The sequence below is a fragment of the Narcine bancroftii genome, chromosome 12 (assembly GCF_036971445.1).
Source record: "Narcine bancroftii isolate sNarBan1 chromosome 12, sNarBan1.hap1, whole genome shotgun sequence".
NCBI lineage: Eukaryota > Metazoa > Chordata > Chondrichthyes > Torpediniformes > Narcinidae > Narcine > Narcine bancroftii.
In genome coordinates, this window is record NC_091480.1 from 84,325,473 (window position 1) to 84,338,662 (window position 13,190).

The 13,190-nt window shown below is 43.2% G+C and overlaps 1 protein-coding gene across 2 annotated transcripts; it reads left to right on the top strand.

Annotated features, from left to right (window-relative positions):
- The first annotated feature begins 780 nt into the window (after positions 1-780).
- On the top strand, positions 781-8,535 carry rpl27 (ribosomal protein L27). Of its 2 annotated transcripts, none has more exons than XM_069907358.1 (5): positions 781-887; positions 1,664-1,746; positions 4,190-4,359; positions 6,780-6,890; positions 8,450-8,535. In XM_069907358.1, exons 2-5 carry the CDS (start codon positions 1,666-1,668, stop codon positions 8,496-8,498), a joined length of 411 nt encoding a protein of 136 aa, XP_069763459.1. In that variant the 5' UTR covers positions 781-887; positions 1,664-1,665; the 3' UTR covers positions 8,499-8,535. The 2 variants fall into 2 exon arrangements, with proteins under 2 accessions (XP_069763459.1, XP_069763460.1); XM_069907359.1 differs by having other exon boundaries at positions 818-883.
- The last annotated feature ends 4,655 nt before the right edge of the window (positions 8,536-13,190 follow it).

Sequence of the window (13,190 nt, forward strand, 5' to 3'; positions counted from 1 at the left end):
CAGCCCGAGCCCACAGCGGTGGCTCAATGACGGTCTTTGTTACCCATAATCCCCCATGCAGCTGGAACTGCTCTGCGTTTCCCTGGTACTGGTAGAGCGGTTCCAGCTGTGTGGGGGGATTATGGGTAATGAAGATGGCCATTGTTCCCACATTCAGCCACCGTGGCGAGGTGCTGGAGCAGCCCTGAAGCGGCCCATTGAGGTGCAGGAGTGGTGTTCTGGTGAGCTCCCGCAGTTCTGCACCTCTGGGCCCGCTGCTGTGTGGATCCCGGAGTGATGGGGTGCCCACTCCTCAGCCTCCCAGCTTGCCTCGGACAGGCAGGGAAAGCGAAGTGGACGTCGTGGCGGCAGAGAGGAATGGTTGCGGGGTGAAGGGTTGAACAAGTTTTAATGGGGGGGGCACAATTTCAGTGCTTACCCTCGGCGTCACCTTCCCTAGATGAGCCCCTGTTACAGGGGTGTTGGTGCCCCCCCCCGGTACCACACTTCCCACCGCACCTCTGTAGACATTTGCCAGGGTTTCTGGTGTCAGACCAAACCTCCCCAAGCTCCTGAGGAAGTCGAGGCGCTGACGCCTCCGATCCAACCCTGCCCTCGGCCCACTGCCCACGGCTGGAAAACTCAAGTCAGAGCACACTGCGCCGGTGCCTGCCGGAAAGGGAAGTGACGTCTGCCCACGGCTGGAAAACTCAAGTCAGAGCACACTGCGCCGGTGCCTGCCGGAAAGGGAAGTGACGTCTGCCCACGGCTGGAAAACTCAAGACAGAGCACACTGCGCCGGTGCCTGTCGGAAAGGGAAGTGACGTCACTGGGACCGCGGTCAAAGGTCAGCGAGGCCGGCGGCGCTTCCTCTTCCGTGGGCGGCGGCCATTGAACAGTAACCGTGGGTACGCCGCCCTTCGTAATCCATCCCCATCCTTCTCCCTGCTCCCCCCGCATCGTCCTCTCCGCTCCCGGACCAGAAGCGGGCCGGCCTCCTTCAAGCGCCCGGCTGTTTATTGGAAGCCTTGCCCTCCGGGGAGGGGGTTGGTGTTCGGACGGGCCTTACCAGTCCCGGAGGCAGCGGTACCTGCGGCCAGGCCCGTGCCGCCCATTCCCCCCCACCCCCCCCGGAGTCGGACGGCCCCTGGGTGGGGGGCTTCTCGCGGGCAGGAATTTCATGAGCGGGCCTCGGCTTCACCCCGCATCCACATGCGAGCTGAGCCCGGGTCCTGAACCGTGGGGTGTTGGAGACCAGCGGCCGTATGGGGTCCTGGCCAAGGGGTGGGGTGGGGTGGGGGGGGGGGGGGGGGGGGGGAAGAGGGATCACTTCCTGATGGGACCCCACCAATAAAAGTAGGGGTGATTGAGCAAAATCTGCTGGAGGATTTCACACCTGTGGCGTTTCAGCTTCTCTCAAAGGATTTTATAGGAGATGAAGTGTGGGGGTTGACAGCCTTAAACGGCTATTTGTCTAGTTTGGTAATTTAGATGTGTGGGATTGTTATTCTTTGAATCTCATCTGTGTTGGTCTAGGGTTTGTGCATTGAGTTGTTTGCAGGTTTACAATTCAGCCTTGGCACTGGAAGAGTTTACTGCTCCCTCCCCCCCCCCCCCCCCCAGTAGTTTTATTTATTTATTTTGATGTGTTAACTTTTTTAACACAATCTATCTTTTTTTTCAGGAATGGGGAAGTTTATGAAACCTGGGAAGGTGGTTCTGGTGCTGGCTGGTCGCTATGCTGGACGCAAAGGTGTCATTGTAAAGGTACAACTTCATTAATGTTTATTAAAACTTGGCCATCTTATTATGGTAATTTTGCAGCCAAGTACAAGACTTTTATAACATCACTTTAACTCTTAGGACTCCAGCCATTTTTTAAAAGTTTCATCATATATACTCTGGTCTGGGTCCATGAGTAAACCTTTACAATATCAAAGTACAAAGTGTGGTTGGGTATAAAATCAGTTCTGGAGAACCAGGATATGGGGTTGTTGGTAGTCCCTGAAAACTGACATGGAGTATATGTGCTTGTTGACCGACCTGGAAAACCAGGATACAGTGTCCAAAGTTTTAAGGCATTGATAATCTATATAAAAGAGGTACTTAACTGAATATTTTGTTAAGTAATGCTGAATTCCCAATAAGGTGGTTTCATTCTTGTTACTGTTAAACTGGAGAATGTCTTTGCTCTGGCATTAATTCATCTTTTGTGTGGGTGCAGTTTTCAAAAGTATGATGATGGGGAGAATGGAAAATGGAATTTTGAACATGAGGGATTGTGATAGAATCTGTACTATCACCCATGTGTATATGCACAGATGAACAGATGGTAATGTAGGATGACTGTGATTGGCTGAGAGTGTAGCCCCACCTACTGGCAGATCTGCTCCTCGCCCGACCAGGTCATTCTGGACTGGTCGACCAACCTGTGATATGGTCCAGTCTTTTAGTTAATAAAAGCCTTGGTTTGGATCAACAAGTCTTTGGTTCTTTTGACGTGCTCTACAGGTATGTGATGATTGGCAGTAGCACAAACAAGGGCAAGATGGACCAGAGATGAAGGCAATGGACTATGTCAGAGAGAGAGAGATTGGTATTGGGTTCAATCATTACCCATCAGTGATGCCTTATTGTGCTTTTTGAGAACAGCTTAGACTGACTTCACGATGAGTGATTTATATTGATCATTGTCTTCTTCTGCCAGTTATGTTGGAGATTACCAGTAGAAATCTCAGATCCCTCTGTCCTTTCATACAGCTCCCCACCCCTTCCCTCTCCATTCAGGGAGCTAACCCCTTCCCCATAATTTCTCAGCCTTTTTTTTTCCCTCTTCTACCCTCCCACCCACATGCACCTAGACCTTACTTGCTAGTCTCTACTGCCCCTTCCTCCCTCCTCTCCTCCCCCACGTTTTTCATTCAGGTGCCTATTAATTTTTGCTCATTCTTGACTAAAGGCTCAGGGCTGAAAAGTTAGTTACTCTTTGCTCCTATTGACGCTGCGTGACCTGCTGTGATTCTTCAGCACTTTTGAGTATTCCATTAAAATGGATGTTGATGCAATCACAAAGAAGGGCTCAGTAGTGGAGAGGGTCAAGAATTTCAAATTCCTGGGTGTCAACATCTCTGATGATCTGTCCTGGAACCTCTATGTGTGTTTGTTTTTTTTTTTAAATTTTTTTTTTTCACACCATAAATCACATTAGCCATGATATACATTTTTTCTTTTGAACCTCTATGTTGATGCAGTCACAAAGAAGATTCACCAGTGGCTATACTTGGTGAGGTGTCAGAGGATGTTCAGTATGTCAGTGAAGCCTCTAGTAAATTTTTACAGGTGTACTGTGGAGAGGATTCTGGCTGGTTGCCTCGTATGGAGGCACCAATTCGCAGGACAGGAAAGAACTCCAGGGGATTGTTAACTCGGCCAGTGACATCACGGGCACCAGACTTTTATTCCATAGAGGACATCTTCATTGGGCAGTGTCTTTAAAAAAACAGCTTCTATCCTTAAGGAACCCCACCACGCAGGCCGTGCCCTCTTCACTTTGCTGCCATAGGGAAAAGGATACAGGAGCCTAAAGATGAACACTCAGCGGCCCAAGGACAGCTTCTTCCCCGCTGCCATCAGATTCCTTACTTTTCGTGCACTATTATTTTAAAATTTTAAAAATATTTTACGATGGCTCATAGTATGAATGTTCGCACTGTGATTCTGCCACAAAGCACCGAATTTTGTGACTTGTTCATGACAATTGATTCTGATTGACCTGTTGATCTTTTATGAAGTTAAACATGAAAGCCTGCAGACACTGGTTGAAGTAAATACACAGTGCTGGAGAAACTTGTCAAGTCAAACAGTGTACTTTACTTAGCAAAGACAAAGGCACATAGCCCAATGTTTTGGGCTTGATCTTGATAGTCAGAAAAATTTGTAAAAACTGAAATTGCAGGAAATCTAAAGTAAAAGCGAAATACTGAAAAATTTCAGCAGGTCGGATACATCTGAATGAAGAGAACAAGGTCAACATTTCAAGCTGGAGACCTTTCAAGCATTTCTGATTTGTAACATCTAGGAAAATCCTGTTTTCAGGGATTTACTGTACTCTGTTATTGGAATCAGTACATCAATCCTGTGAACCCAGAAACAACTATTCTTAGTGGTAACTGTTGTCTTTGTGCTGAAGAACCACATGCTTCTCTTGTAGAACATTGATGATGGGACTTCTGATCGGCCTTACAGTCATGCCCTTGTTGCTGGTATTGATCGGTACCCTCGAAAAGTGACTGCCAAAATGGGTAAGAAGAAGGTGGCCAAGAGATCCAAAATCAAGTCCTTTGTAAAAGTGTACAATTATAACCACCTGATGCCAACCAGGTGAGTTTTGAAACATATTTCATAACATCGTATGACTTGTTTTTCTGCTGCTCCATCCAGTGTTTGTTTCAAGTGTCTTTTGGGTTAGAAGATTACTCCTAGGCAGAAAGATTAAATTGAAATGGAAATGGGGGGGGGGGGGGGGGGTCATATTTCAAGGTAGCAGGCTGGCTTTATCTCTTAGCTGGAGCTTTTTTAGAATTGGATTAGTGTAATTAATGGCAGCTACGTTGAATAGCATGACAACAGCCCATCAGAATTTCTGTACGTCATTAACTATCATAGGATGGGGGTAAGGTATGAAGTTCTATTTTAATCTGAGACTGTATTCATCTTTTCACTGTCACCTGCAAAATTTGTTGGTTATCTGTCATTGTGAATTAGAGGTATAGGTGGGGAGAGAAAAGTTCCCTGCCGGAGACAGTGCACGTAGCCAAATGAAGAGGGACACAATGTTCTGATGGTTAACACTGTTTTTATTTTTGTCATCTCATCATTGCGCCTTCTCCCTAACTTGGTGTTCCATACCTGAACTCTCAAAACTATCTAAAATTCAGCAGTAGGTACTAAACTTGTCCACTTGTGTCATTCTGATCAAAGTGAAAAATGGTGGTGTTGAGAACTCGGACGCACATGATTTCTGGAAATGCCACATTGAATCCACTTGAGTTTAAATGGAGAAGGATAATTTAGTGGGAAAATGCTAATTCCACAAAGAGCTGCCTGCTTACTTTCATAGAAAGTTAAAATGCCAACTTGTAAATTTAATTTCAAGTAAAAACGCAATTCTGGAGAAACTCGGCAGATCAAAAACTAAAGATGCTTAACCAACACTTCAGGCTTTCACCCTTCATCAAGGTATAATTTCAACTTTGGTTGTTAAATGTTGGTGTGAACTCTGCAGGCTGTTCATTATGTGATTTGTAGAAGGAAATATGGTGGTGTTTAATATTTTAGGGCACTAAGTATTAATTTGGATTCTTTTTCATTGGGAATACTGTAGATGTAAAGTGCTTTTCTTTTCCATTGATTGTAAACATGCTGTGAAGATGATGGAAATTATAAAAGCAACCATCTTAGAAGTAAAACATAAAAGTCTGCATACACTGTGGTTGAAGTAAAAAAGCAATGCTGGAGAAACTCAGCAGATCATAACCAACATTTTGGGGTTCTCATACCTTGATGAAGGGCTCACGCCTTTGGTTATGTATCTTTATCTTTGCTGAGTTTCTCCAGCATTGTAAATTTCGACAACCATCATTATGGACTATGATTGCAGTAGACAGTCGATATCTATAATTCTGCAAACATTTACCTGAACACTGTGAATGAGTTTTCAATTAAAATGGCCTCAAGTAACTTTTTTTAAAAGGGTTATTGAAAATTAGGTTAGCTGATATATTTTACCAGGTGCTTTGAAGTTTGGTTCTTGATCTATTAATTGAGTCTTGCATAAACAAACCTCCTAAGCATGTGTGATTTCAGGAAATATTCTTGGGCAGAACTAACTGTGCCTGTATCCTTTGGATTTCACGATTTGCCTACTACATAGTTTTCATATAGTGAAGCTTGAAAACCTCCTTGATTTGTATGTTTCCTGGCTTTATTCTGGTTGAATTTGTGATCAGAAATTGGTCTGAAAATGGAACACCTCCCATATTTCAGCCACTGAGCTATTAGTTTGAAATCACTGAATAGATCAGGGAGGTCCATATTGAAGTTGCCTCTGCAATTATATCTTTGGGATTGTATGAGGAAAGAAGCAGCTGGTATTTTTGCACGTTTCATATTTGGGAGTGAGAGGAATGAGGTTTGACTCCTGGATGAACGAAGTGCTAAGGAGCATGCAGACGCTACGAAATAGCAAGTTTCTGCCTTGTTTTGCCAAATCAGTCTCTGAACCTTTGGAAGTGTTTTGTTTATTCTGAAACCTTGTGATAGTTTCTATGTTTAACTTCAAAATTGGAGGTTCTCTGGATCCATTTACCTAAATCATTGTGTTTAAAATTATTTGCTAGCTGTAATTGGTACTGCTTATGGTCATGCTTATTGATCACGTTGATCAAGAGTTGTTGCCTTGATTCATTGGAATTGACCTAATGACAGTTACACCAAACCTCATGTTTTCCTCCTGCAATTTCCTTTTAGTGGGTATTTGCTTCCTCCTTGAAGTATGATTTCACAGCTGCCTCTCCACCTCTATTCTGCACCAAATTGACTTTTTTTTAAATTAAATTGGTGAACCAATGCTAACAAATAGGAAGAAAAATAACTGAACTTGATTTGGCATCCAAATTCATGAACTACCAGCACTCTGCCACAGCTACCTGTCTTGGGTTATGTACACGATGAATGGATCCATTTAAGGTCCTGCTGAGCTTTGGAATTGTTGGTAATTATAAATTGTTGTTTATCCTCAGGTACTCAGTTGACATTCCCCTGGATAAGACCATTGTGAACAAGGATGTTTTTAGAGATCCTGCTTTGAAACGTAAAGCCAGACGAGAAGCCAAAATAAAGTTCGAAGAAAGGTATGAAAACTAGTGTGGGGTCAAGACAAAAGTCCCAAAATATATGACCTATTTAAAGTTGTGTTCATTTAGCCAACCACCAGTGTCTAATTTGAGGCTGGAAGTGGGTTTTTTTTTAAAAGATTTTAAAAGATTGTTCAATTCCACAAATATCGCTGTTGAATGAATATTTTAATTGACTTCTTGCAAATAATGATTTGTTAAAAACTGAGTTGTGCATATTTTAACTGTGATCTACAAGAGGAATTATAATTAGAATAAAAACTTAGTGATAATTAAGTAACACAGCTTTATTATGGTGCAGGTGCGATTTAAAAATTTTTTTTAGGTGATTCTCCCCCCCCTACTAGAGTATCAGAATTTATCATCATGAACAGGTTATGAAATTCAGTGTTTTGCAGCAGAATTATGAACCATGTCACAACATTACTATTTTAAAAATGCAAGGTTCAATGATTATTCAAGAATCTGATGGCAGAGGGGATGAAGCTGTCCTTCAGGCTCCTGTACTGTACCTTCTTCTCCCCCCCCCCCCCCCCCGATGGTAGCAGAGTGAAGAGGGCATGGCCTGGGTGATGGGGGGGGGCAGTCTTTGAGGATAGAGGCTGTTTTTTTTTTTAAGATATCATCTCAAGTAGATGTCCTTGATGGGGTGAGGTCTGGTGCCTGTGATGTCGCAGGCTGTTAAACCTCTGCAGTTTATTCTTGTCCTGAGAGTTGGCACCTCCATACCAGGCAGTGATGCAACCAGCCAGCATACTCTCCGCAGTACACTTGTAGAAGTCTTCAGTGACGTACTGAACTGCCTCAGACACTTCACCAAGTATAGCCGCTGGTGAATATTCTTTGTGATTGCATTAACATGGAAGTTCCAGAGCAGATCCTTGGAGATGTTGACACCCAGGAATTTGAAGTTTTTGACCCTCTTCTTTCCTGAACCCTCGATGAGGACTCGGTCGTGTTCCCCTGACTTCCTTCTGAAGTCCATAATCATCTTGGCTTTGCTGACATTGAGCGCAGGGTTGTTGTCGTTACACCGTTCAACGAGTTAATTCCAATAATTTCTGATTTCACTAATTGATCGATTCACTAATGCCTTGAATATTTAACCGTTTCTTGTCTGTAGATCAGCATGTTGTAAATTAGATAATTGAAATGTTCTTCCCTAAGATAACAATGACGATCCAATTTAGCTGTCAGATAGATAATGGTGCAAGTGCAGAATGGTGGGTTATTTGGCATTGACCTATAGTTCTTGAAATACAAGTATTTTAAATCCAAGCTTTCCTGATTCACCTTTTATTTTTATCTTGTGAGATACGTTCTGAATAAGTACTTGGGGAAAATTAAACATGACGAGATTGATATTGTTTTAAGTTTAATGTAATTTTTCTCTGTGGAGAAAATCTTTGTTTGATCACGTAAGAAGCATCTTCAACTTATAATAATACACAATTTTTTTCCAGCGTTCTAAGTATGGATACTTAATTTTGTGAAAACAAAATTGTAGAATTCCAACCTTTGGGGAAATGCTAATTCACCTCTTTATGCTGCTGCAGGTACAAGACAGGAAAAAACAAATGGTTCTTCCAGAAGCTCCGATTCTAAGTTGTGAATCACAATAAATAAATTTTCATTTAAATTATTTTGAGTCTTCGTGTCATTTATTACTGAGCAATGGAAATTTATTTATCTGGTCAATGTTTTCTGCATCAGTCAAAAGATGTTCTACTTCATATATTTGATCGATAAATAAATTTGACCGCATATTTACCCCAATGGACGATTTTAAATTTATAAATTGAGACATTCGGCCCATGCTACCCAATTACACCCAATTTACTTATGTCTCGGGTTCATTTTTGAAGGGTGGGAGGAAACTGAGTACCTGGAAGAAACTCATACAGACACAGGGAGAACTTACAAACTCCTTACAGACAGCGCTGGATTTGAACCTGGATCTCTGGTGCTGTAACAGCGTTGTAACATTTAGTTTGAAGTAAAACACGAAAGTCTGCAGACCCAGTTTGATTTGATTCGGTGTTTGTGAAAAGTAAAAGTTGTAGCGACTACTCTGGTAGAGCTACAAAATGAATACACATACACAAGGTTAGTCGGCAAAAGACTCTTTATTTGAGTCGGCCCCCTCTTATACCTGTCCCGGTCTGGGCTCCACGGGATGGGGATGATGTCACCATGTGCTTGCCGCTACCTAATCTGTGGGGCTGGTGTGTTTAAACCTGGTGGGAGCCCCACGCCCTCTAGAAAGAGGCATAGCAGTCCAGTGTGCTGCTACTCATGGAGCTACGCGGTCCGTTGCCCAGGGGAGTACACAGCGACCCGGCCTGCGGGTGCACACTTCCACCGACTGGCGACAGTTCGGAATATGGCTGCTACAAAGTTAATATTGTCTGTAAACTGACAAATTTAATGGGGCCAGTTGGGGTGAAAGGAAATGATTCCTCAGAGGAATCAAATGCTAATTTTGTAGTACAATTTGATGGATCTCTATTGACTTGATAATTGGTGACTGGTCATTTTTCTACAGCTGAATATCTATTTGCAGCTTCAAGCATCCACATAATTGTATCTCACAAGTCATCGGTATATTTGGGAAGTGGAAGTTATTCCAGGGATGATACAACTATAACTCTAAACACAAGATGGTAGATTTAAACATCAATTGAATATTTGCATCCCAAAACCTAATATTCCCTCTCATGGGGCTGGATATTGGGTGTACAATTAAAATAAAGGCTTGTTTTTAAGAGTTGTAAAGCATTTTATGTGATGCAGTTTTTTCAGTTGTGCCACTGATAGGCACAGTTGAATTTGCATGCCGCGCATCCTGGCGCCTCACAGTTCGGCGGGCAGCAACCTCCTTTGAAGAAGACCGCAGAGCCCACCTCACTGACAAAAGACGAAGGAGGAAAAACCCAACCCCAACCCACCAATTTTCCCTTGCAACCGTGTCTGCCTGTCCCGCATCGGTCTTGTCAGCCACAAACGAGCCTGCAGCTGATGTGGACAATACCCCTCCATTAATCTTAGTCCGCGAAGCCAAGCCAAAGAGTGATAGTATGATAGCTCAAACTATCTGAACGTTGGTTGAACCTCGGGGAATTTACCAGATTTAATGAAAAGACCATTCAGCCTTTGTGCCAATGGGTGATTTGTATCCTCTTTCTGTCAACAAATATGATTGGCACCCGAGTCCCTGGTGGGTGCTGGGAAGGATCTCCATGCTTTGTCGATAGTTAATATAACACCCTTATTTAAATTTTTGGGTCCCGTTTCTTCCCTTGTCCTTTAGCAGGCAACAGTGGATGTGTGTGAAACATCAAAGCTGCTGCTACTAGAATCTTGAGCAAATAAAGATGCTGGTGGAATTCAGTAGGTTATTAGTAGAAATGCAGTCACCAAGTTGTGCTTTTTACACAGCCCTTTCATTCTGGGACATTTGCTCTCTTTTAATGGAACACTTGCTGTCTTTAAAAAAAAGCACACGGAATTGGGGGAATTGCAGTCCCAGCTTTTTTTTCTGGCAGCAGACCTAGTTAGCCCCAAAACGCTGTTTCTGGGACCAACTCGGGTAAGGATGTGTAAGTGGATTTTTTTAGTGTATTTACGGTTGAGTAAAACCCAGACAAAACTATTTTCCCATGTTCTATTAATAGTGTGCTAATAAAATTAAAGTTTGATAGCAAACCCTGAGTCCGGGCCTGACTCACAAACCTGACACTTTCTCGACACAATGACCAGTGTGAAGACTATTGGCTTTAATATTATCACCCTAATTTCAACTTCTCGTACAAGACCGGGGGAATATTTTTTGGGGAAAAACAATGGGTCTAACATGCTGTCAAATATGTTATACGTGACACTAGATGCGCTGTTGAGTTACATGTCCCACCCCTTGCTCTCCAATGCCAACACTGACCTGGAAAAATGCTGGCTTTGTTCCTTTCAGTGTTAACAACCAAAGCCATCTTAATGATGGGTCTTCCTTACAGAAATATAGTAGAATTTCTGTGTTTTTTTTAAAAATTGTCTCTGGTCCACACCTTTTATTACTACTAAAGGGAAGGGGTGATGTCAAATATATTGTCCTCTGCACAAGTACAACCCGACAAAACAATGCTCTCCAGTCCTTGGTCCAAAACGAACAGACATAACCAGAGAACACACATACAGACAAGCAATGCATATGCAGTATTTATATATACAAATAAATATTGTTTTGAAAATATAAAAGTTTTGGATGGCTAGAGTGAGCAGTTCCTTTAGTCTTCAGCATTCTCACTGCCTGTGGGAAGTTGTTCCTCAATCTGGTGGTGCTGGCTCCAATACCCCTATATATTCCATTGGGACCAGCTGAAAGATGTGTGCAGGTTGGAAGGGGATTTTACACATCTTTTTCAGACAATGATCCCATTAGATTATGTTGATGTGGGGGTGGGGGGGGTAGGAGGAGAGAAGAAGGGAGATTCCAGTGATAATCCTTTCTGTCACTTAATGGTCCTGCAGATTCACCTCCAGTCCATTTCTCTGCAGCAACCATACTGCACTGATGCAGCCATGCAGGACACACTTGATGTAGCCCAGAGATAATGGAGTATGGGACACAAGATGTGAAGTGGAGAGAGAGAGAGAGTTTGGAAGGTAAGGGAGAAGCATTAGAGAGTAGAGAAATGTGTGAGGCCTTATGTCACTACAAGTATTTGCTGAATCATTGAAAATTATACCCAATAGAATTCATTCACGTCTCCCAAGTTTGTCGATATTACCTGACTTGGTTGTATTTTCTGAGAGGATATCCACAAACCAGCTGACATTAAATGTCTCCAGGTGTCCTAATGACGGTCTCGTATCTCTACTGCATGAATCTAGGCTACCTCAGGAAGTGGTTGTCCAAACCAATGATCGAGCTCCCAATGTCCTGCACCCCCCCGCCCCCCCCCCACCCCGTGTTCATCTTGACACTCTCCCTCGCCCATCTTACGGAATTGACTGCTACTCAAAAAAATTTTTTAAAGTGTATTTGGGTGTCCAATAGGTCAATTTTCCACCACCCCCCCCCCCCCCACAACCTTTTTAGCCTCATTTTAATGGTTTTATGTTCTATCTGGCATATAAGTCGACCCCAATTTTTTCAGGCTGTCCAGTCCTCCCAGGAACTATTTTTAAAAACATCCCAATCACAAGTAACAAGTAAATTAAGTAAAAAAAAAGAGAACCCCCCCCCCACCAGGCAGTAGTGACGACGGTCCACGGAGCTGGAGCGGTGACATCGTGCTCCTGGCGGGAGCACTCCAGGCAAGGACGCGCAACTTCAGGTTCCCAGGTAGGAGCGGTTATGGTGGTGCCCAGCGGTGGGGAAGTGCTTCCAGCATCGACTTGTACGCCAAATCGACGTCAATCTGGTGAATTTAAGGTTTCAAAAGTGTATTCAGTGTTTAAGTTGACCACATCCTTGAGAATTTTCTTTAGGGTTTCACGACTTTTATACTGAAATATACGGTACTTTTTCTGTGATGTATTTATCTTCTAGCTATTTGATTACTTTGACATTTAAGACTGCATCATCTTAATCTGTGTTCCAGTTTATAAAGCAAGTTCTGTAATTACAATTGGGTTACATTGTTAATATTTTAGGTTTGATTTGGAGAGATTGAATTTGTACATTGCAAATAACAATTTCTGTATGCCAGTATTTCTAAGACCAAATTCAAACATGATGCTTCAGTAATTATGTTACAATGTTGCCCATTCAGAGCCAGCTCTTCAGCGCTTGACGTCCTGCTTTGCGGAAACTGCCAAAATGTTTGGCCTGGAAGTCAGCCTGAAGAAAACTGAGGTCCTCCATCAGCCAGCTCCCCACCATAAATGTTGCCCTTCTATGCCTAATCAAGAGCACGAATTAGACCATTGTAATCTCGCGCTATCAGTTTGTACTTTCTTCCCGTGTTTGTGTGGGTTTTCTCTGGGGACTCCGGTTTCCCCTCACCCTTCAAAAACATACTGGGGTGGAGGTTAATGGTGTGTAATTTTGGCAGCATAGACTCGTGGGGCCAAATTGGCCGCTTACAGGGCTGCATGTCTAAATTTTTAAAATGTATAGCAGGAAACAGGAATCGGGTGGAAGGGTGAGAGATGATGGGAAGATGGAGCAGAGGGAGGGTGAGGGGTGACATTGGGAGACAGGCAGGTGAGCAATAGGCGAAAGCAGTCGGGGAAAAAGGTAGATGCTCTCAATTCCTACACTAGTTTGAATGGATGGCATCAGCTTTGGAATCCACA